Source organism: Rhineura floridana, chromosome 20, assembly GCF_030035675.1.
Source record: "Rhineura floridana isolate rRhiFlo1 chromosome 20, rRhiFlo1.hap2, whole genome shotgun sequence".
Classification (NCBI taxonomy): Eukaryota; Metazoa; Chordata; class Lepidosauria; order Squamata; family Rhineuridae; genus Rhineura; species Rhineura floridana.
In genome coordinates, this window is record NC_084499.1 from 21,031,636 (window position 1) to 21,056,866 (window position 25,231).

The 25,231-nt window shown below is 46.7% G+C and overlaps 1 protein-coding gene across 2 annotated transcripts in view; it reads left to right on the forward strand.

Annotated features, from left to right (window-relative positions):
• COL5A1 (collagen type V alpha 1 chain) overlaps positions 1-25,231 on the forward strand; it is a 175,639-nt gene that overhangs the window by 20,469 nt on the left and 129,939 nt on the right. For both annotated transcript variants that reach the window (XM_061604403.1, XM_061604404.1), the window contains exons 2-4: positions 16,795-16,962; positions 19,812-20,025; positions 22,175-22,337. In XM_061604403.1, coding sequence (XP_061460387.1) covers positions 16,795-16,962; positions 19,812-20,025; positions 22,175-22,337 — 545 coding nt within the window. The remainder of the gene's footprint in view (positions 1-16,794; positions 16,963-19,811; positions 20,026-22,174; positions 22,338-25,231) is intronic.

Here is a 25,231-nt window from a genome sequence, read left to right on the forward strand (position 1 = left end):
GCTGAGATCATCCCTTTCAACAGACTAGCTAGCAAGCCTTGGGTCTGTCACAAAATCACAGCCCTTATTCTAAATGAGAGAGAGGGAGAGGGAGAGAGAGAGAGGTGTTCATCAAGACCCTCTGTCAACATTCAATAGAAGAGTTTCTTGATTGAGATGTTTTTTTAAAGGGGCCATTCATTACATACTACTCAACCATGATATTCTGAAGTTCATTGTTCTGTGTTTTAAGTACATCTGGCAACTATCTTAGAAAACTTGAGTCAGCAAAAAAAAAGAATAATTCAGGGGGGTTTGGAACTGGCTCAGTGATGTCCACAATTTGACTTGCATTGCACTTAATTAAAGGATTGAAAGCAAAATAAGCTTTTGGTTCTAATTTCCTGCCCCCAAAGCATTAAAAAGAATGGTTAACCATGTGGGAGCTACAAAGCAAGCTGGAAATGAAATGGGCATCTTGGCTTGCGGGTTTAAGATGGGCAAGTGGGCTTTCCACTGGCACAGAGGGCTTGAGCGAGTGTGATGATGAGCGCGTTGGCTGAAAGAGTGCAGCTGACATACACTCCGGGGCTATTGTTCTAGCTAGCCCAATAGAAACAAGAAGAGCCTGGCTGCTGGAATCAGGCTCATGGCCCATTTAGTCCAGCATCCTGTTCTCACATTGGCCAACCAGGTGCCTCGAAGGGAAGTCCACAAGGAAGACCTGAGCACAAGACACGCTCCCCTCCTGTGATTTCCAGCAACTTGTATTCAGAAGTGTTCTGCCTCTGACAATGGAGGTTAAACACAGCCATGAGGATTCGTAGCAGCCACTGATCGCCCGATCCTCCTCCATGAATTTGTCTAATCCTCCTTTAAAGCCCTCCCAAGTTGGTGGCCCTCACTGTCTCTTGCGGGAGAAAATTCCATAGATTTGCTATGCGCTGCCACTGCTTGAAGAAATGCTTTTGTCTGTCCCACTGTTCTTCATCCTTGGGTCCCCAGAGGTTGTTGGACTACAGCTCCCATCAACCCCAGCCAGCTTAGCCAAAGCTGATGGGAGTTGTAGTCCAGCAACATCAGGGAACTCGAAGTTGAAGAATAGCGGCCCGCTCCGTATCATCCAATATTTAGCTTCCCAAGTTTTAATCCCCCTGGCATCCCCTCATCAGTGCCTGTGATGAGAACACCTCCCCTGGCATTGAGCTCTCTGAATGCTTGCTATTCCCCCCCTTTCTCTCTCTGTGTTGAAATGCCTGGGATGGGAATGTGTTTTGTCCTCCAGCCTGTTTTGTATTAATGTTGGCACTGGGTCACTGTAACCTGTGAATTTGGGGGCTGGAACAATAAGGCAGGCATTGTTGTCACAGATGAAGCGCGGACGGTGAAAGGCCTTTCCAAGGGAAACATGAAAGTTGTCACGGGTGGAGAAGCATCCACTTACTTGGAGTCCATTCCAAGGGGGAAATGGGTCTCTGTCTGCTAGTAAGTCATGCCACAAAGATGCCTCCACCCTTATAACCATAGAATAGTAGAGCTGGAAGGGGTCTATAAGGCCATCTAGTCCAACCCCCTGCTCAATGCAGGAATCTAACTCAAAGCATCCCCAACAGTGGGCTGTCCAGCTGCCTCTTGAGTGCCTTCATTGTTGGAGAGCCCACCACCTCCCTAGGCTATTGGTTCCATTGTCGTATGGCTCTAACAGTTAGGAATGTTTCTTGATGTTCAGTCAAAATCTGGCTTCCTGACACCTGAGCCCATTCTTCCATGTCCTGCATTCTGGGATGATCGAGAAGAGATCCTGGCCCTCCTCTGTGTGGCAACCTTTCAGGTCCTGTTTTGAAGGGCTAAATTTAACAGGAAGATAGTAAAGTGCCTTATGCAGAGTCAAACCATTGGTCCATCTAGCTTAATATCTTCCTTAATGACTGGTAGCTCCTCTGCAGGGTTTCAGATGAGAGCTATGCCCAACCTTACCTGAAGGGAACCTGGAACATTCTCCATGCAAAGCAGATGCTTTGCCACAGAGTTCTGGTGAGCCGGCTTTCCCAACCACCTCTGGGTAGCAATCTATTTCAAATGTCCCATCAGTCCTGCTCACAGGTACACAAGTATCCTGAAAAGAACTTGTGATCCCAGTCAGAACAGCATATATCTTAATGGCACAGCCTTAAATGTCCATTGCATTTTGCAAGGCTGGAAAGGACGCTCCATCTCCTATTAGGGTTGTGTGTGTGTGTGTGTGTGTGTTTGGTGGCGGGATGGTGGATAAGGTTTCAGGCCTGGTTTTGTCTGCCTCATTTCACAGAGGATTGGGAAACTAGGTTAGAAATCTGAGGAAAGTACAGTCATACAGAGTTTTTTTCCCTTAAAGGAACAGGAATTCATTGTTCTCCAAGGAAATTTCCTCCTGTGAGCCAAGAAAGATGGAATTGTGTAGGTTGTAGGAGAGCAGGAAGTCATTATCTTATCAAAATAAATTGAGGTTGGTGTCTAGAGAGCTTCAGTCTCTTGTACTATGACTCTTTCCACTGGGGAGCAGAATGCAACCCTCTTTAGAAATTCAGCACTTCAGAAATACCAGGAATTCTATGAAGTCTCAGAGAATCCTGGATCAAGGATTTGGGCCTTGGTCATTTCTGTGCAGCTCACAAACTCTGGCTGGCAGCAGTCAATTGTTGGGATGGGGGGAGTTGATTCAGTTTCTATTTTAAGATGAATTTATTAAATGCGCACTTTGCGAAACAATGAGAACTGACACACAGGCATCCTTTGGCAGGGCTTTTCTTAAGTTCAGTCCCCGACGGCATCTCCAGGTAGGGCTGGGAATGTCACCGCCTGAAACCCTGGAGAGCCACTGCCAGTCAGTGTAGACAGTACTGAGCTAGATGGACTTTTGGTCTGCATAAGGGAACTTCCAAAGTTCCTATACATGCATGCATCAAAAATGTGTATTTTACAGGAAAAGTGCATTCACAATGTCTGCAATTGAAATGTGTGGTATCTGTAAGTTTGGTTAAAAAAACCCTGAAGCCACACAAAGTGGGAGGGGATGGAGCGATGACTGTGCACCAGGGAACCTCAAACTGGACAGAATTGGGATTCTCAGTCCGTTTTTAGCACCTTGCCTTCAAAGCCATCAGCTGTGTTGGCTCGGGGTTTTAGAGACACCTTAGAGAAGACTCCCCCCGTGGGCCTTGCCTCCTTCAGAGAGCTAGACTGTGGACTGTGGGGGATCTTTGGCCCTCCAGATGTTGCCGAAGTGCAGCTCCCATCAGCCCCAGCAAGCATGGCCAGTGGGCAGTTGTAGCTCGGCAGCATCTGGAGGGCCAAAGGTTCCCTACACCTGGTCAATACCGAGGGCAGCCGAGAGGAGTGGGTTGGCATCTCCATGTTCTGTGGGGCCAGAATGCTGCACTAGGTAGACCAACAGCTGTTCCTCATGCTAGTGGAAGCACCATGGCTCAGTGGCGGAGTGTCTGCCGTGCACGCAGAAGGTCCCAGGTCCAATACTGAATGGCATCTCCAGGTAGGGTTGGGAAAAGAGTCCCTGTTTGAACCCCTGGAGAGCTGCTGCCAGTCAGTGTAGACAATACTGAACCAGATAGACTATTGGTCTGACTCGGTGTAAGGCAGTTCCCTAGGTTTTTACCCTCACGAGCCTGTCCCTTTGGCTGGCCTTCTTCCTCCCCTCCCCACTGGCTGTTTGCTTGTTGCTGAGGCTGAATAAGCCATTTTGCCATTTCACCTGGAAGCATTTTCTCCTTGCTGGCCACATGCACAGATCCCAGGCTCTCTCTATGGCATGCCCCCCCCGAGCTTCCTATCTCTGTTTTAAAGTGCTGAACAGAAATGTTTCTTCCAAGACAAAGGCCCCTGAATCCCAATACTGGAATCCGTTTTGGTTAGCAGAGGAAAGCTCTGTAGTGGGGGGGGGGGATCTGTGTGTGGTTTCCTTGGGAGTGGGTGGATGGAACAGAACTGAGTCAGTTTTTCCATTTTAGCAAGCAGCAAGAGACAGCACCGAGATGGACACAGCCAGGTAGCTCATGTCTGCTTAGCATCAGTCAACACATGATTAAAACAGGCATGCGGAAGTTCCTGCCATGCAGCATCTGTGAAGTGCTCAGTGGCTTCAGAGGCCAGTGCACTCCCCCCTTCATCCCCAGTCTCCCTTCCCACCCCCAGTAAAAGAAGCAAAAACCGGCAGCCGGACCCATAATCTTCCCTCCAAGCCACTGGGGGAATGGCCACTTTTGATGGATCAATAGCTTAAGGTGGTCTGATCTTGGTTTGGCAACACAGTTGGCCATTTTGAACCTTCTGAAATGACCTCTCGTGAACCTCTGGGAGCCACTTATCGCACACTGGGCCCCATGGGGTGGAACAGCATAGCATCAGTTAGCCCCACCAAAGAGCTCAGCTCAGAGGTAAAGTGGGGAGCTGAGGGAAGCGTTTACATCGCGGCGTGAATGAAGGTCTGGCAAGTGAAGCTGCCTTATGCCATTGGTCCATCTAGCTTGGAAATGGTGGCTGGTCTGGGTGGACCATTTAATAATTTTTCTTCGCATTCGAGCCATTGTAATGTGCTGTGCTAAATGTGTGGTTTTTAATTGTATTGCTTCATTTTTTAAAATTGCATTGCAATTGGCATTCCATAGAATTCATAGAAGAATCTTGTCTGCTGCTCAGTGTAGACAATACTGAGCCAAGAAGAACCAGTGATGCCACTAGCCGTGAGGGTAGTGGAGGCTGGTGGCCGTGGAATCTGCTCCGGGTTTTAGTCTGAACTTGCAAGAAGCTGTCCAAGGTGTGCCCCACTGACATGGTGCCACTGCATGATGGCTGTCCTCTGCTTCCGTGGTCCAGTATGCATCAATACCGGTTGCTGGCAACCACAGGAGGGGAGAGTTGCTCTTGCACTCAGGTCCTGCTTGTAGGCTTCACATTGGGACATCTGGTGGGCCGCTGTGACAACAGGAGGCTGGACTAGATGGGCCCCCTTTGGTCTGATCCAGCAGCCAGGCTCTTCTGATGTTAGTAAAGGCAGTATAAAGCAGGTTTTCATCTAAAGTAGAATTCTGCGCTCGTAGTTGGCCCTTAGTTGGGCACTGTGGTTTTTTTCCCTCTGGTGGGCCAATGTTTCTGATCAACTTCTGCAGTGATATTTTGCACCCATCCATGAGCCTCTGGGTTTTATGTCCCCAATAAAGTCCAGACCCTAAGTACATTCAAGGCTTTTTAAAAAAAATCCCTACGTTGCTCAGGAGATGCAGTCACCCATTTCTTAGATGCTTTTAAAGCTTTTTTTAAAAAAGATGTTTTGTTTAAATATGTTTTAAGCCTTTTGTTTTTAAGATGCATTTAGTGTTTTTGTTTGCTGCCCTGGGCTCCTTCTAGGAGGAAGGGCGGGATATAAATTTAATAAATAAAATAATAAAATGTCATTGTGGCCCTAAGACAGAATACACTACCTGGGAATGAGCTCCCCATAAATGTGTGTGCAAACTTTCCTTCTCTAACACATCTTACGATGTTAGAATCCCCCCTCCACACAATACTACTTAATCTACATTTACATTCCTGCAGTTGGCTCCTCGCTTCAGGAAATGTTGATTATGAAAATCCCTCCCATGTCAGAGAATCCTTCCTCAATGGGGAAGGGTATGGCCTTTCCAAATGGCATACATTTATGATGATCTTTTGTCCTCAGAGGAGACAACCAGCCATGGTTGTGAGGGTTAATATTCTTCTCTCCCCACCCGCAGCCATTGGAACTAATTTTGTCGTTTCCATGCCTCATTTGTCAAAATCTTCTTCCATCCCTCTGACCAAAGTTCTGGAATGCCCATTTCCCGGCTCTGGAGGTTTAGAGAGAAAGGAAAGGTTCCAAGAGCTATTTCGCGTGTATTCAAAGTCATCTCTCGTTCAGTAAGTCAAAATATTCACATGGTTCCTTCCTGTGGGTCCTGCTTCCTGGAGTGCCAAGTGTCACGATCTCATTCTCTGTACGTTCTTTCTTTCCGCACTCAGGAAACCTGCAGCTGGGTGAGGAGAACCCAAGTCCACAGGGGACCCTTTGCACAAAATGGTCCCCAGCTGGGTTGTGTGTGTGCTTTTGTCCCACGTTGTGCGGCTCTTCTATGCAGCCCTTTTGCAAACTGACAGAGGCGGTGGTTTCCATCTTTTTAGCACAGGGGCTGTTTTGAAAGGCTACACCCAGGAAAACTGTTAGCAAAGTCGATTGGAGTGGAAATCACTCCAGTTTGTTCCCAGTAGCTCAGATTGTTCCTAGGGCCACCTGATGTGAGGTGAGGGGAATTCTCCCGTGCCTGCAAATGAACCGCTTGTGGTATTAGCTAGCTCTAGATGCAGTGGCAGTGATGACCATTGGCTCTGATGGCTTTTAAAATAAAGGTTTGACAAATGCATGGAAAATGGAGCAGCCGTAGGCAGGAGGGAGTATAGCTTTGTATATCTGATGGGGCAGACAGATGGACAGGAGTGACCATCCCTCCCGTGGCCTGCTTGTGAGGATCTTAGAGTAAAAGCAGGGGACCTTTTTTTAAGTCTGAGGGCCGCATTCTCTCATAGGCAATCGTGGAGAGGCTGCATGCCAGTGGTAAGCAAGGCTAGAGACAAAAATGAGCATAGCAAATGGAAAAAGTGGGTGAAGCAACAGATGTGACTCTTGCCTTTGTACAGTAGGCTACATTCCATCCACGTAGAGATCGGAGGATGCATTCCAGCCAGGCAAAAGCCTTCAAAGAGGGCATGGGGCAGAGCTGGATCCTTGGAAGATGGGGTGTGGCCCGGAGAGAGTCCCAAGTATTTATTTTTGAAATTTATATCCCACCCTTCCTCCCAGAAAAGCCCAGGGAGGCAAACATATCAACAAAACAATTTAGGAAGAGAACGAAAAGCATGCTAAATACAGTTAGTACAGCATATAATAAAGGGTCTGTACAAATATGCATATTAGTGAACATGGCATACAAAAATGCATTATATATGGGGAAATTAAATTCAAAGGTGTGTGTATTAGAAGAAACTAGCACTCAAATTCTGCTGAAATCCTCAGAGACTGTCCGTTGCGGTCAGTGAACATGTTTATGGCCTGAACATTTCCATAGGAGTGCTCTCTAGGAATCTCATTTGAGTGGACTTTGATGCGATTTGTAGATTCTGCTGTGGCTGTGCGTGGTCTGGTGTTAGCCTCTTACCTTGAGCACCTGTTCAGCATCAGGGTTTGTTTTTTAAAACGTCTGGGGATTATATGCATGTATACATCACCTCATGTTCATATTCCATGTATAATAAGCGAACATACAATTGTTTGTCAAAAAATGTGTATTTTAATAGAATGGGGGATGGGTGAACCTGGCAAACCAAGATCAAGGGCCAAGGGGAATTAGAAGAAAAAATCTGTGCAGATTAGCTGAATATCAGCAGTGTTTTGGAATGGACCATCCCTACTCACCTGAGGGAGGGGAAGAAGCAACCAGGCCTTCTCCAACGTAGCACTCTCCTAAGCTATATGTTGCTGGGGCTGATGGGACTTGCATTCAAAAAACATTTGGGAAGCAACAGGTTGAGGAAGGCCGTCTTAAAAATTCACCATTGTCCCTTTTAAAATACAAATGACTCATGAAAGGGGAAAGCCGGTTGACAGAGAAATCAACTTTGATTACTGACATAAGCCAGGTCAGACACGATTCTAAAAGGAAATTACCTGGAATCGATCCTTGTGTGTGCGTATGCACGCCCTGGATCCATGACCCCATCTGCAGAATTCAGAGGTTGCTGGCTAATGCTAAGAGTTGGATGTGCTTTGCTTGCTGACTACACTTCTCATTATGAATTTGGAGATTTCTTCTGGGAAACACAATCCAAGAGTAGCCAAAGGCATTTCAGTGTGGCCTGCGGAATTTCTCAGGGGATTACACACAGAAGTTACTGCTGAATTTCATTCTAAAGCAAAATGCGAAGTGGATTTCAAGAAACATGGAAAGTTGCTTTATACGGAGTCAGAGCATTGGTCCATCTAGCTCAGTACTGTTTACACTGACTGGCAGTGACTCTCCAGGGTTATACGCATGTGTATAATGGGACAAAAACAAGACATTTTTCACTGCAGCAGCCTGAAAGACATTTGCACAAAACGCCAGAATATCGGCCAAGAAAGGCACAGTTCCTTAACACAACAGGTACTGTAGTGTCTCAAATTTTAGAAATTGGAACAGAAGTGCTGCCATTTTAATCTACGAAACTGACAAAATAAGCCCATGTGTGAGAACAGCCTGGGTCTACTCTTTGTAGAACCTAGCTGGATGCCACTAATTTTCTCTTCTGGCTGCTCCTTCAATGCCATTTTTCCCATTGTTCATTCTGCTTGGATCAGTCAGGTGGGCAGGACCAGCCTGTGGCACAATCCTGCGTCACCAATCAGATTTGGCCATGCCGTGATGTCACAAATGGCAACTGAGTATGGGGACACCTCCCCACTCCAAGAGAATCACTGAAATATTGAGCTGAATTTAGGGGCTCAGGGATTTCAAGGGAAGGGAGGCATTTCTGCTGACCCTTCAGAATTTTCGAAGGGGCAACTTGCAAACTTCCCCCATCCTCATTTAAAAGGGTCCTCCTCCAGCCCTTGAAAAGGGCAGGCTCTGCCTGGCTTTTGAACCCCTTAGCCATGTAAACCATCTTAATTGCTCTGCAGAAGAACCATTTTCTTATACCTGGAGATCAGTGCTCTGATGCTGCCAAATTGGGCAGAAGTGCATCTGTGGGTGGTCCTTTTTCATTCAACACAAAACTTTGTGAATAAGTCTGCCCCCGACCCCCCCACACACAATAGTCCAGATGGACTCACCTCCTTAAAGTGTCCTTTTCACCTTATTTTTTAAACCTTGGTGGTCCGACAGTAGACATAACTACAGCAAACAGTCCCCAGGTGTGGCCTGGTTTGTGTATGTCGTTTGGATACTGACTCCTTTGTCAGTCAACGGAAAGGACTTCTTCACACATTGCGTCATTAAACTATGGAATTCATTCCCACAGGAGGCAGTGATGGCCACCAGTTTGGATGGCTTTAGAGGAGGATTAGACAAATTCATGGGAGGGTAAGGCTATCACTGGCTACTAGCCACAGTGGCCATGTTCTTCCTCTAGTGGTGCCTCTGCATACCAGTTGGTGGAAACTGTAGCAGGGAGAGAGAACTGTTGCACTCAGGTCCTGCTTGCACCTGCTTGGCCACCGTGAGACAAACAGGATGATGGACTTGATGGGCCACCAGACTGATCCAGCAGGCTATTATGTAAAAATGGATTGCATGAAAGTTGCTAAAAAGTTGGCAACTGGTTCATGTGGTGTAGCGGCTGAAGCACCAGAGTTGTCAGCTGGGAAAGTCACAATTTCAAATCCAGCATCAGTCACGAGCACTCTGAAGGGGCTTCTAAGCAAGCTGCTCCCTTCCGGCCTCAGTTATCCTGTCTGCAGTGTGGGGGACAACAGAGTATAAACAATGAAGGCCATTGGGCATCTTAAAAGACATTTGATTGTGGCATATGCTTTCATGTGTTTGGAAACTGCTTTTTAGTACTAAAGGAAGTCTAAAGTCAGGGTGAGCAGATCAGTCTATTTCTTGCCTGTATCTCTTTGGCATATGTTCATCCACATGTTGTGCTTTGTTTCTGAATTAACCTGCAGGTTTCTTTTTTGTTAGTGATGGTTTAGCGATCTGCATTTAAAAAATCTTATTGCAGATTTTGAAGCAGATTTTTTTACTCAAGTATTCATTGTAAACATATTTTGAGACTTTTTTTAATTCTATGAATTGTGTCAGAGTGTTTAGGAAGTATTAAAGCTGAGAGTTAATTTAATTATCGATCCGCATGTCAGTCTAGCAGGTGCAAATCAGATTTTTTTTAATGAACTTCTCAAGCAGCCCTAAACTAAAGGAAGTATATTGTTATTACATAGTCTTTCTGTATATGATGAGTAAATGTATATTTTCAGGTTTCCAAACTGTGGGTGTGTTTGGGTATCTGTGACACATCTTATCGGAACAGCCTTATACCGAGTCAGACCTGACAGTCCATCTAGCTCAGTATTGTGTACACTGACTGGCAGCAGATTTCCAGGTTTTCAGGCAGGGAGCCTTCTGCATGCAAAGCAGGTGCTCTGCCACTGAGCTATGGCCCACCCCTGCCAAATAAAGCAAGATTCTAGTCCTCATAGTTCTGAATAAGGGCTGAATTAGAAAGGAACACAGGAGGCAGCACGCGTCTGACAGAGTTGCGCTCAGGTTCTGCTTGCGGGCTTCCCATAATGGACATCTAGTTGGCCGCTGTGAGAAGAGGATGGTGTTCTAGATGGGCCTTCTTGCCTGATCCAGCAGTCTCTTCTGATGTTCTCAGGAAACTGCCTTATATTTAGTCAGACTAATTGTGCATCTAGCTCAGTATTGTCTACACTGACTGGCAGCAGCTTTCTAGGGTTTCAGGCAGGGAGTCTCTCCCAGCGCTACCTGGAGATGCTGCTGGAGACTGAATGTGGCACCTTCTGCATTCAAAGCAGCTGCTCTGCCACAAGGACCTTCCTCTGACCTGAATTAGTTTTACTGAAAAGCCATCGCCCTGACCTCTCTGCTTCCAGTGTCCCTCAACTCCTTCGTTCTTGTTCTTAGATTCGTTCCCAGATTTATATTGTAATGTCGATGTGGGCAACCTTTTTTCTGTGCGTGTGTCTCTGTAAAATGCCTTATAGACTGACGGAACAAGAGATCTTGCGCTCCTGAAAGGCGAACAAGATCTCTGGCTGTTTTTGTTGTTAACAGACTTTGAAGATATATACAGTTATAGCCAGCTAGGTTTTACCCAGAGCAGGCCTGTTCACATTAATTGGCCTAAGTGCATCATCTCTGTTAGTTTCAATGGGTCTACTCAGAGTAGGACCAATGATGGACACCATCCACATTTTCTATGGAAAGATAGCTAGATAATATAAACGATTAAACCCATTTAAATCAGTGGGTTTGAGCTGTTTAGGTTAGTTGATTTCAGTTGCAGTACTCAGGAAAAAAAAGATGAGGGGGAATTCAGTTCAGTTTACATTTAAAGGGGAATCTACCTAATTCACACTGTCTGAAACAGGGTGCAACCTGAAACAGGGCCATCCTTAGAAATTCATGCTTCTCTGAATTTTGCATTACAATTCTCCCGCCAAGTAGTCTGTAGGAAATGCATATGTAGGGTAAAGTGTGCATACAAATGCATATATTCATGAAAATAAGGTGCAAAATTGCATTAGGGGAAATGGCTTTGGGCTCCTGGGAGGAAGGGCGGGATATGAATTTAATTACTAAATAAAGAATATGTTAGGCAAACTGGAGACAAAAATGGTGGGTATTAGAAGAAACTACGATGTTATTACAAAAAAATCACAAACTGGCGTAGAAATGTGAAGAAGTGAATTTAAGATTGGAAACGTAAATGGACAGGTTCACCTCTCCCTAACTCTGGGTATGACTAACATTAGAAATCTCTGCAGCCATGTCTATTTAACTATCTGGCTTTCTGATTGCCCTTGCTCTGCAGCCTTCTTCTTCCACCAGTTCTTGCAGCAGCTTTAGCTGATGATAAAGGGAGCAGGCAGCTAAGGAATTTGGAGAGGGGGGTAGGTGGGCTTTGCAAGCAGCCACACAAGGCCTTTCCAAGGGTGGCATTCTTGCTGAAGTCCCCCGTCCCCTCACTGCTTCAGCAATGAAGTGTTTGTGCTGTGGAATGTGGCAAGTTTCCCAGAGTGACTAAGCACACAGGGTTCTCCCAGGTGGGCTCTAAATTGCTCTGTGTGGCACGACATCTCTTCCACCCCAAATACAACCAAGCATCCCCCCTCTTCTTCTCAAAATCCAGAGTGCTAAATGTGCTGGTGTCCAGTAATAATGGTGGCTCTTAATGATTAATCCTCTAGTGCCTGGAAGAACAAAAATGTTTTTACTTGGGGGCAGAAACCCAATAAGGTCTACATGATCCAGTGGAAGGAAGTTGCAAAGTTCTGGGGCCACAACAGAGAAGGCTCTATCCCTTGTTGCCACCCAATGGGCTGGAAGGGCTTAGTCAATGTAACTGGTTACAGAGCAATCCAAATTCCCAGTTGCCCATGCTGGGGTGGGGGAGGGGTTGGGTTAGATGAGGCCAAGGTGTCCTTCTGCTGAGCCCTGCCTAGCCCAAATAGCAGGTGGGCAGACACTACCATTGGTGCAAAACCTTCCAGTGAAGCCCCCCAAAACAAGACAGGGAGATTTTATTTGTTTTCAGACGTATCTATAGACCACCCTCTTGCAAAACATCAGGGCAGCGTACAGCAACATAAAAACCTTTAAAAGCAATATAAAACAATAATTAAAAATGAGTGGCTGCTCCAGAGACATTTTAAACAGCTGTAGTTTTCAAGAGCTGCCTGAAAGTCAAAAGCAAGGAGGGTGCCTGCTGAATCTCTCCTCAAAGAGTGTTCCACAGCATGGGACTGGTGACACCAAATGTTCAGGCCAGTTGGGCCTCTGTACCACAGGGGACCACTAACAGCACTCCCCTGGATGATCCCCGTGATTGGGCTGGGATCTGAGGGCTCAGGTGGTCCTTAAGGTGTCCTGGATCCAAATGCAGACTGGATCGAAATTCTCACCCACCCCTAACCCAAGTGGTTGACTTCACCCCATTCCAGCGGATTGGGGGCTTAGAGCTTTGAGGTAATGACGAGTTCAGTGTACTAATGTTGAAGCCTACCTTCCAGTTTCTTCCCCTGCAAAAGAGGCTTCCATTTTTCTGCCTGATTTTAGGGTTGCATATGCATCACACACTGAAAGCACATGGTTTTCCCCAAGGGAACGGTAGTTTACTCCTTTCACCAAGCTACAGTTTCCAGTATCCTTAATAAATGACAAGTTCCCATAATTCTTTGGTGGAAGTCATGTGCTTTGAATGTATGGTATGTATGCAGCCAGAGTGAACTCTGCCATGTGTAATGACCTGGCATTATTGTTGTTGTTGTTGTTATTCCCTTCCTCCTGAAGGACCCCAGAATGCAGTGTGCTTTATAGTTTCTAAACATAGGTGTTATTTTCTTTAAAACAAAGCAAATACAAAGATTAAACTGAGTTCTCTTAGAGAACTTCCTCAGCTGGAAGTGGACAGTTCTCTTTTCTCCAACTGGTTTCCAAATGGTGATGCAGAGGTGCTGTCAGAGTTTCTAGACGTTTCCCTGTTGTGGGAAATTCACCTGGATTTTGATTCAAGGCTATGTTTTCTATCTTCTGTGTTACAATCGGGTGAGCTGAACTCAGCTAACAGGGCAAATAGCTGGAAAAAAAGGTTTGATTCCGGGTGAGATCTTGGCTCCTGCTGCGCTCTGCTTGTGAGTGAAGGCTTGTGATGCTGAGACAGTGGGCGAAATCAGCTGTGTGTGTGCCAGCTTTGGATTGAAATTCTAATCTGTGGTTTGTTTGACCTGGTCTAGATCCATGCTTTTTAGAAATCCAAGTGTTTTCCACCTAGAAGGGCACATCCTTCCAATAAAGCTGATTCTAGTTAATGGCTCCAGAATAAGAACATGAGAAGAGCCTGGCCGCCGCTGGCTGAGGCCAAAGGGGGCCCATCTAGTCCAGCATCCTGTTTTCACTGTGGCCAACCAGATGCCCATTATGGGAAGAAGCCCACAAGTAGGATCTGAGCACAGAGACACTTTCCCCTCCTGCAGTTTACAGCAACTGGTAATCAGAGATAGTCTGTCTCTGAGTATGGAGGTTCCATTCTCAGCTATCAGATCTCAGGCCAAAGGGGTCCCATGTAGTCCAGCCTCTCATAGTGGCCAAGCAGATGCCCATTATGGGAAGCCTGCAAGTTGGTTACATGCATGCAACAGCACTCTCCTCACTTGTGATTCCCAGCAACCAGTATTCGGAAGCATACCACCTCAGATCGTGGAGGCAGAGCATAGTCATTGTGGCTAGTAGCCACTGATAGCCTTCATCCCTGAATTTGTTTAATCCTCCTTTAAAGCCATCCAAGTTGGTGGCCATAGCTGCTTCTTGCTGGAGCGAATTCCTCAGTTTGAGTTTGGTGCTGAAGAATTCTCATGAGGATTTTTTTTAAAAAAATCTCAAGTTGCTGCACAAATGTGGAGAACTGAATTCATGATTAGAAAAATAAGAAACAGAGAAGCAAAACTGACAGATCCTTCTATCCCTAGTATGGAAACAGGCAATCCGTCAAATATCTAGTGTTTGGATCCAAGTAAGTTCTACTCGGAGTTGAAATTAACAGACCCAAACTAGCCATCTCCATTGGTTGCAACCTTAGTTGGACTAAAACTCCCATCATCCCTGAGCTTTGCCCAAACTGGGTGTGGATGACGTGAGTTGTAATCCAACAACATCTGGGGACCCAAGAACACCGAGCGAGGTCCTAGGCTGCACAGAGCAGTATATATTTCAGAGCAAGCACCCTTGAGCTTGGCTCAGTAGCAAACTGGCAGCTCCTTTGCTAGCGTAATCTGCTCTTAACAGCCTATCCACCACTTTCTGCACTAACTGTAGGTTCAGAGACAGCCCCATGCAGTGCACATCACAAGAAGCCAGCCCTGGCAGCGCCTGTTCCAGCACACAGGGCCAATACTTTAGGCCTTTGGGATAGGAAGGTGCCATCTTTGAGGGTGGCATGAGAAAGGAGAGGGCAACTATGTGGCATCTGTTGAAAAGAAGATTGGCTTTTGATCAGCACTTGAGTAAAGGCATGTGCCGTGGCAGACTTCAAATAAGATCCCCTCCCTCCCTGGCCACCTCCTCCTTTGTACTTGGCTTTTCTTCAAACTTATTACAGCTAGTGATTATCCAAATCACATTTCAGTCACTTCCCCTCAGGCCATGAAAAGTCATGCAAGCTCTTGCATAAGTAGGCCATGGAGTAAAACCAGAGGAGAGAGGCAGGTTAGCCTGAATGTTCACGGGTGAGCCATTGGTGCTGGGAGTGGGAAACCATAGATTGATTGATTGACTGATTGATTGATTGATTAGACTTGTTAGACGCCCATCTGGCAGAGGTTAATCTGCCACTCTGGGCGACGTACAACAAAATACAATGCAATCCATATAAAAACGATTCAAAAAGCAAACAGTATAAAATTTATAAAATTGTAAGATCTTAAACACCCTTACTGTGGGGAAACCCTTCCAGATCCCATAGCATAACTCTGCACTGTGCAAATAAGTCCTTCCTTTTCTCTCTTCTGAATCTTCCAACGTTCAGCTTCATGGAATGTCCTTGAGTTTTACTGTTGTGCGTGAGACAGGAAAACGTCTTCCACACGTTGTATAACAATGTTATCTACACTTCAGCGCTCAGGTTGTTTCCTCAGGGGAGAACTCTGAGTGTCTCATTCGCGGTCCTCCCAGCTGGAGGACACATCCTTTACACCATCCTCTGACTTGGAGGATGAGTCCCCTTTAGTACCGCTGTCTCTCCTGCCTTGATGAAGCCTACAAAATAAGGTGGGGGCCCTTCAGCCAGCCGGCTCCTCCATGGAGGTGGAGCCCATCACACTGCAGGCCTTGTCAGCCTGGATAAGGCTTTAGACGGCACAAGCTCCCTACAGAGGCAACATCTCTTGGAAGGTGTTTTAGTGGGCTGTCTTGGAGCTGTCCAAGGTCCTGTATGACCTCTGCTTGACTTGGAGTCTGCCTGCTTCCACTTGGAGCTTCAAGCTGCTCCAGTGCTGGATAGTTTGAGACCAATCTTTCCCTTAGGAGGCCCCAAACTACTTTCCCATGATGACTCAGACTTTATATGATGCCTACAGTGTGTGTGTGGGGGGGAAGAGTCTTCTATGTGGACTTTATGTGATCTCAGGGCCCTGGCTGGCTCTTGATCTGGTTCCTTTGTGGGACCCACTGAATGTAAAGCTATCTGTTGGTTAAAGTCAATATGTGATTTTTTTAAAAAAAATTGCTTACTTGTAGGATGGCTTTAGGATCCTAAATTTTAATGTGCCTGTTAGATGGAAGGAGCAAAAATGCAATCAATAAGTAACAAATCACCCATTTTTGAAAGGGCTTGGCCAATGCAGCTTTAATTCAGGGTGACTGCATTTTCAAATATGCTCTTCTGGTGCTAGAGAATTTCTATCCAACAATTTAGAAATCCGGGTATTTGTAGATGTCCAAATCCCATGGGACTGTACAACTTGGCAGGCTTTGGGGAGCTCAGTCATTAGGTTTAACTTCTGTGTTGAATTTAGTCGTGGCAATTGTTATTCTAACTTGTCAAAAATACTAAGCGGCTTGCAATATATAGTTTCTTGTCTATAGCATGTTGAATGCTGTGGTGATAGCGATGGGGGTAAGTGGTTTTTTTAAAAAAATATTGTAAAATTGTATGAATGAGGAGGTTATGCCTTAGATTTTGATTTCATGTTATGTAAGTCAGGATAAAATTGTCCAGCAGATTCTCCTCCTGCCCAAAAAGGGCAGTGATTGAATTCCCTGTGCCAAGGCAAAGTCCCATTGAGAAGGGAAATGTAATTCACCACCTCTGCTACAATAAAGATGTTCCATTATACTGAGTGAGCACTGTCTGTCTTGCTTCTGAAATCTTCCCTGATTTATTAGATTTCTGTGTTGGTGTTGCCTGAACAAATATATTTTAAGTTTTGGACGTTGCACTTGTGATTCACCCTCATGGTTGGATCTGTGAAACTGTGCAATGGCAACCTCTTTTCACCAACTAATCCTGGTCCCTGCTTTTATTTCCATCCAGCTGAACCTGCGGATCTCTTGAAGGTATTAGATTTCCACAATTTACCTGACGGTATATCAAAAACGACAGGTTTTTGCACAAGCAGAAGGTCTTCCAAAGGCGCAGATGTGGCGTACCATGTGACAAAAGATGCCCAGATGAGTGCACCAACCAAGCAGCTCTACCCTGGTAAGGTCTGTTTTATTCTAAGGTTACACCGGGTCAGACCATCTAACTCTATATTGCCTACACTGACTGGCAGCAACTCTCCAGTCAGGTTTCAGACAGAGCCCTACCTGGAGATGCCAGGGATTGAACCCTGGACCTTCTGGATGCTGTGCCACTAAGCTACATCCTCCCTCTAAAAATAAGATTCTAGTCCTCAGCGTTCTGAATAAAAAGAACTGGCTTAGATGCAAAATAGGAAGCTACCTTATTTTTAGTCAGACTGTCTAGCTCCCTGTTGTCTACAATGACTGGCAGAGGCTTTCCAGGGTTTCAGGCAGGGGTCTCTAACTCCTACCTGGAGACGCCAGGGATTGAAACTGTGCCTTCTACATGCAAAGCAAGGGCTCTGGCACTGACCCATGATCCTCCCTCAGGAAGCTGCTGTTGTCTGGTCCTGTTATACATGGACAGAGCTCATCTCCCATCCACCCCATGTGTTTCCAAGACCACATTTGCCAGGGTGAGCTGTGGTTACTCAATAGCGAGGGAAAGGTACTCTGCCTATGGTCAGAGGCACTCTTCTGTTTCACAGGGTCCATTGCTTGCCTCTGGAATAGGCAACAAGGTTCTAGGGTTGACTCCACAGAAGCCCTGAGCAGCTGTATCTAGAAAAGGGGGTTGAGGAGGCCCTACTGAACGAGGAGGAAATGCAATAGCGATTTCACCCAGCACAATATTTCAACATGAATCCGGAGGCTCCGTCCAGAGGAAACTCCTGAGGAATTTTGAGGAAAGGGGACAACTGACAAGGCCAGCAAGACATTGTGCACTGAGGTGGGGTGAGGAGTCTGTACATCCCTCAACTGAATGCTTCTCTGTTTTGCTGTACATTTTCTGGGGCTGAGCGCAACAGTGCAAAGTGCTTTGGGAGATGAGCACAAATTAAACCGCCGTGCACAAAAGCCGCTGGGAAGCAAAGGGCATCATTTAGACCTCGGACGTGTCCGTTGGCTGGCAGCCTAGGTTTGTCCAAACCCTCCCATCCCTTTCTCTTTAATAACAGACATCATCTAAATAACTAGATGCTGCTTCAACTGCCAACAAAGCTAATGATGGGATGGAAAGGGAAAGATAACACATGTAATTGTGGAGCATTTCTGAGGGAAATGGAGTTTGAGGATTTGACAATCGAGGATGTTGAGGTGGGGAGATGAAAAAATGGCACATAATGCTGCACAAGAGCCCTCCACCCCAATGCATATTTTGAGATAATTAGAAGGTTTTGTTCTCCTAAGGTGGTAGTTTTAGGGTCTTTGCATTCTGTGTCTCAAGTCACTGCCAGCAAGGCACAACATTAGAAAAAAGTTTTTTGTTTTTGTTTTGGAGAGTTGCAACCCAAACTCAGGGGAGAGAAAATATCTGTTGAGATGGTTTTACACAGATCTTTTCTTTTAAAAAAAATAAAATAAAGCAGGCGTTGCGATGCAAATCCCCACAGGGTCTCTAGGTTCACATGGAGTTCAGTCAGTTTGTCTGCAAGAGTTCAGTGTCCATCCCGCCATAATGCACACATCATTTTCTACAATATGGAAAATGTTGTAAGGTTCCCCCCCCTTCCAGCCCTATCTTCAGCAGAAGCATGAAATGCAGAAATTGAACAGGACAAGCTTAACCTGGCATGGAGATATAGAAATGAGGAGAGCTTTGCTTACTAGATTTCTGCGTGGCTGCTGGGGCAGGCCTAAGGCCCATCAAGTCCAGCCTCCTGTCCTCACTCTGTTGGAGGCAGAATGCTTCTGAATCCCAGGGGCTAGAAACTTCAGGAGGGCCGAGTTGCTTTGCTGCTCTTGGGTTTCCCATTTGGGCATCTGTCTGGCCAGTGTGAGAACAGCAGGCTGGCCTAGGTGGGCCACAGATCCAGTCACAGCCAGATGCCCATTATGGGAAGCCCCCAAGCAGGACCTGAACACAACAGCAACTCTGCCCACTTGGGATTCCCAGCAATTGGCATTCAGAAGCATCCTGCCTCCATCAGTGGAGGTAGAGCATGGCCATTGTGGCTAGGAACCACGGACAGCCTTGTTCTTCATGAACTTGTCGAATCCTCATGCGAACCCATCCAGGTTATAGGTTCTTCTAATCAGCACAGCAAGGGGGCCAGAAAAGAAGGTGGCAGCCCTGTAGAAGGAAAATAATGTTGAAGTAGGGAAGATTGTTAGGGGTGAATAAAACCAGAGGTGAAGGGGCCGATTTGGGGCCCATTCAGGTGCTTCAGAGCAGCTCCACTCCAACCCAGCACAATCTGGGACTGACCTGACCTGGATCTGAGCCCTGAACTGAACCAGGGGGCCTTGCAAGTCTATAATTAGGGTTTTAAACTCTAATTAAACATGTGGGTTTTTGCAGGGGGGGAGGGGGAGAAGGAGACACTTGCAGGCTGCCTTCTCCTCCTGTCCTCTTCACCACCTGGCTGTCCCCTTTTTTTACAGCTCTGGCACATCCAGCCTGGCTTGGGACCCAGGATTCAGCTGGAGCCGGCGCAGAGCCCTGTAAAGGCGAACAATCATGCCAGGGAGCCAGCTCTCATGTTTGCCCCCCTCCTCACTGTGGCAAACACACACACTCATTTTTATTATTCCAAGACACCAGATTTGTGTTGAGCACGACTTATTCATTTACTCGCCCTTCACCGTGAGGTCCCAGGGTGGGTTATAACAATGACGCATGCCATTGTAGAACAGTTCCACTCTAAGCAAGGGGCCGTTGCTGCGGCAGTGAATTGCACAATGTGACAGTTCGCTGTGGCTTCAGGTGATGCTTCCGTGGCAAGTCCCTTTGGAAGGCATTAACCAGCCTTTTTCTTCCGCCAGCATCTCCCTTTCCTGAAGACTTCTCAATCCTAACCACTGTAAAAGCAAAGAAAGGGGGCCAGTCCTTCTTGATGTCCATCTACAATGAGCAAGGAATCCAGCAGATTGGCATGGAGATGGGCAGGTCTCCTGTATTCCTGTACGAGGACCACACAGGGAAACCAGGCCCTGAGGACTACCCTCTTTTCCGAGGCATCAATCTCGCAGACGGCAAGTAAGTGTGTCTTTGAGTTTATGGGTGGGAGACATTTCCATCTCTCTTGCACTTTAGTGCTCAAGGGTGGGAATTTGGGGATCCTTTTGGGACCGAGAAGGTTAGGGAGGCAAGGGCCTGGATCCAACCGGGTTCTACTCAGAGAAGATCTACAGAGGTTGTATGCAAGGTTAGTTGTAGTCAGAGTAGACACATTGTAACTGATGGATATGATTGACTTGGGTATGTGAATTTCAATGGGTCTACTCTGAGTAAGACTTAGTTGGCTGCAACCCATGGAAACTGATGGCGCTAGTTAGCTGTGGTCATTATTTTCAATGGCGCTATTCTGAGTAGAACTGGCATTGGATGCAACCCAAGGACTTCATGGATCTGGCCAAGGTCATCCATCTATTCCAGCGTTCTATTTCTATTAGTGTCCAGATGGAAAATAATTTCATATGCAGCACATAGTTAAACTGTGGAATTCATCCCCCACAAGATGCAGTGATGGCCACCAATCTGAGTGGCTTTAAAGGAGAATTCAACAAATTCATAGGCTATCAAGGACTACTACCCATGATGGCTACGTTCCATCTCTTCCATCAGACAGTACACCTCTGAATGCCAACTGCTGGGATTCATAGGTGAGGAGAGTGCTCTTGCGCTCAGGTCCTGCTTTTAGGCTTCCCTTAATGGGCATCTGGTTGGCCACTGTGAGAACAGGAGGCTGGACTAGATGGGCCTTCTTTGGACCCGATCCAGCAGCCAGGCTCTGCTTATGTTCTCTATGAATCTCCCAAGCAATTGCATGAAGGTGATCCAGCTCTGCTCCCAAACTGAAGGCACTTGGTGTGTTGTGTGTGTGGCTTTTTGGGCTGTTTTGGGGTGGGGGGATAGGCCTCCTATGAAGTTTGGGTTCAGACACCGGTTCGTGCTGATGTGCACCACCAAGGCATGGACAGGACCTTGGAGAAAGACCAAGGGGCTGGTTCAGGACCATGGTTAGCAGTCCTGTAGTTAAAGCAGGAAATAGCCAATTGTCTCAACAGTGTCTTGTTTGTAGCTAAGCTTTATAGTCTGGCCTAATTAGTCATGACAGAAGCCCCACCCCCTGTGTGCTGCATCACACCATTTAAAGGGCCGCTACCGTTTTCTGCAGTTCTGGGGATTTCCTAGGCAAATGTGGTCTCAAGCTGCGGGGAATGCCTCACAGAAAGCCCCTGATCTGCCACGCTTCCAGTGGTCCAGGCATTGGAGTCTCCTTGGCGGGGTCCATGGGACGAAGAGCAGGACTTCCTGCCAGGGGGATTCACAAGGAGGACCAGGGGGTGGATGCGTCTCTGACTTGGGCTTGCTATTGTTGGAGGACTTTGCAGCTGAGAACTCCTCGTTTGGGTCCAGGGCAGATGCATGCCAGGCCACAGCTGAGTTGGAGTCAGAGTCTGGCAGGCCTTTAAACCTGCCCTGTCTTCTCCTTTGCTTGCCTCCTCCTCTCTCGTGCCCAGACTGAAGGCAGGAACAGCTGTCTGTCTGCAGGGGCTGAGCAGGGTTTCCTTTCCTTTTTGCCTGCCGCCATATTGGACTAGTTGGCAGGGTGGGTTTTTTATTTGTTTTAGGAAAGTAGGAAGCTGCCATATACTGAGTCAGAGCATTGGCGCCTCTAGCTCAGTACTGTCTCCACTGACTGGCAGCAGTTCTCTTGGGTTTCAGACAGGTCTCTCTCAGCCTTCCTGGAGATGCCGTTGGGGGTTGAACCTGGGACCTCCTGCATGCAAAACAGGCATTCTACCACTGAGCTACAGCCCTTCCCCATGTTTTGTTTTTTTGGATGCTCTGTACTGATCCCATGGGGGGCAGAAGCATCCCCCCAACAGGGCAATTTAACCATATTTGGGCAGGTATGTGTGGGAAATCCCCCAGATTTTAAAGTCAGGTGGTTGCTTTTAGGAGCCTTTAAGGGTGAATGGGGGAATTCCTGAGATGTGACTTCAAGGCTGTGGTTTAAAATGGTTCCCTACCTCTGTGATAAAGGAACAGGCTCTCTGTCTGATGGCCTGTGGGCCTTCTGGTGCTGTGCCCTCTTGGACAGTTGGGCTCTGGGGATCGAGGCTCTGAATCTTATGAAGAGTCTCTCTCTAACCTTCCAATGGACCCTGTTGTTTCCCAGGTGGCATCGAGTAGCCATCAGCATCCACAAGAAGAACGTCACCTTGATTTTGGATTGTAAAAAGAAGGTTACAAAGTTCTTGGACCGGAGCGACCATCCCATCATCGACGTCAATGGCATTATTGTATTTGGAACAAGGATCCTGGATGAAGAAGTCTTTGAGGTAAGTGTCAAGAGTAAAAAGAGCTGCCGGGACTCCAAAAAAAGAGGCATTTTGGGTTGTTGAAATGTCGAGGATGCTCTTTCTTTTTTGTTGGAAAAGATTGCCCAAGATCAGAAATAATGGGTTGTCAATCTTTGGATCCAGGAGCAGTGTACATACAGTGAATTAAAAAAAGACATTCCCTGCCCACAGGCAAGCCATCTAAAAGTCACAGCACAAAACGAAAAAGGGATGAGGCAGGAAGATGGTAAAAAAAGTGACAGGGTTTACATCAAGTCTACTGACGGTACCAAACTCTGGAAAGGTGCTCATGTGTCAGACACAAATGCCCAAATTCAACAACCCTGAGCCTGAACCCTCCAGAGTTTGGGCTTGACTTGTGATGGGCTTGCTTGCTACCAACCCTTTTGTTGCCGTCGACTGTGCCCATGGCTACACCTCTTAAGGAGGTGCTCATGTACAGGAGGAGCACATCTTGGGCCTGTAGTTCAACACTGCAGCATGCCACAGGCCTGGTATTTATCCCAGGGGGAATTAGTCACTGGACAACAGGCCGGAGCTCAGAATCAAAGAATATGTAACATTATGAAAGGTAATGATGGATATAACGATGCAAGTTGTTGCAAAGATAAAAAAGATTGATGGTGCAGGCCGTATTTCAACTGGGCGAGCAATTCTGGTTAAAGCCAAGGGGCCACAAAGGTTGGGAGACCTGAATGCCAAATAATGGGGAAGGGACATCAGAGAGCAGAGCTGGAAATAGTAAAACAGGGAAGTTAAAATGTAAATGCACATTGGTGCAAAAGTGTGGGCACCTGTGGAATAGCGCGTGCGAGAGAGAGAGAGAGAGAGAGAGAGAGAGGGACACAAAACTACCTTTTCCATGCTGGTCTGCTGTAACTAGGGAACCACAGTGTCATGTGATCACTTCTTTGTTGACTCCTTGTGCCTCTTCTCTGGTTGTCGGACATCCTGGCTCTTAGATAATGAGGGTACCTCTTGTTGTGAAAAAGCACCTGGAGATGGCAAGAGACCGAGAGCAGGTTTGAGCCTTTGTTGGTTCCTTTGCTGTGTGGAGCTAATCTGAAGCTGGGTGCGATGTGACTCTCCTAGAGCCATAACCAAGCTGAATATAAATATAGCGAAGATAGGAAGGGAGGTTTGGAACCCCTGGGGATGGGGAGAGGAGCAGGCTGGGATCAAAACAGTCTACTCTAAGAAAGGTCCCATAAAGCTGGGATGGGCCTCCAGATGATGGTGCACCGCAAGTCCCATCACCCCACCCAGCAAGGCCAATGGCAGTCTGGAGGGCCACAGGGGTTGCCTGTCCCTGCCTTAAAGGTGGGACAGTAAAATGTCAAAGTGGACGTTGCCTACTGGCCCAGTAAGCTGGTGGGATGGCTTTCCTAGAATGCATTGGCAGCCCAAAGGGGTGTGTGGAGTTGCCTCATCATGCTTGCTGTGTTGGGGAAGTGGGGGTGGCAAGGTCAGAGCTGCACAGGTGCACCAGCTGGGAGCGCCGGATTCGCTCTGCTGACACATCCACAAGAGATGGAGAGAGCTGTCTGTTTTGCTTCTCTCAGTTCCTCATTTTTCCAATCTTAAATTCGGTTCGCCACACTTCTGCAGCAATTTGCAATTTTTTAAAAAAAGAATCGTCATGAAAATTCTCCAGCACTTGAGTGCAAATTTCTCCTAATTAACACATTTTTGTAGGCAGTTTTGACTAATGCCCACATTTTTGCAAGCCACTTCTCATCGTAAAATGCATTTTTGTGTGTTGCTTTCACTCATATATTCATTTTTATGCACACTTTCCACAAGCATGTATGCATTCTTTTGGTAAACATTGGTTGGCTAGAGAGGTGCACCACAAAACTCTAATAAGTGCGAATTTTGACTCTTTCGGTTCTCATGTTGTTTTGGAAAGTGCATATTTCGGCTTGAGATGTGAACTGAATCGAAATTCTCCCCCAGCCTTAGCATCCACATAGCCCTGACTGTGCCACCACCCTGCTCCCTCCCAGTTAACTGGAGCAACACCAGTGATGGGAAGACACCTCTGCCGCATCTGATGAAGGGGGGAGAGTGATCTAGAGTGTTGGGGGATAGGTCATTGTACATACCCCTGGTGTCTAAGCTTCCCACCACAGTGGTGAGTGGAAAGGTGTGTGTGGTGTACGAAAGACAGTGTTCCGTGTGCATATGGCCAGTTGGCAGGTGCTGATCCTTAAGTGTTGCTCATGAGCACTAATGTGCAGTGATGGCTGTGCCACAGGCAGTGAGTTTCCTCCTTAAAGGGTCCAAGGAGGTCAGCTCTAGCTGTGCCCAGGATAACTTGGTAAGGTTAGAGGTGAGGCAGAGGAGAAAAGGTTAATGTTCTCCCCACCCCCTGGGGTCTTCTCATTTCCTGTGCACATCAACTAGTGAGAGCTCCTTAGTGCATTACTGGAGGCAGAGGCCAGCAAGCACAGGCCGTGACTTTCTTGCATCAAATTCAAGTATTGCATCGCCTGTTTTGCCAGGCAGATGGCTGATTTCAGGGTCAAGGTGCAAGGGGACGTACTTAAAAGGACAATGAGGCTGAGAAACTTGGCAACATTTTCCAGGAGCATTCCTGGAGAAGGCTGCTGTTAGGAATGAATGTGCACACCATCTTTCTCCACTGACTCTCCATAATTGGCTTGATCTTTTTTAAGCTGTCCTGAACTGAGTCCGAGGGATTTCACCCATCACTATTTACAAGTGATTTTTCAGCTGTCACATTTTATTTTCGCTTCTGATGTTTGCAGCTCCTGTTACATGAGATGTGCTGGGAACATGGGCTCCTACTGGGAGAAAGGGTGGGATATAACTCAAAAAGATAATAAAATAAATAACATTTCTTTGTAATT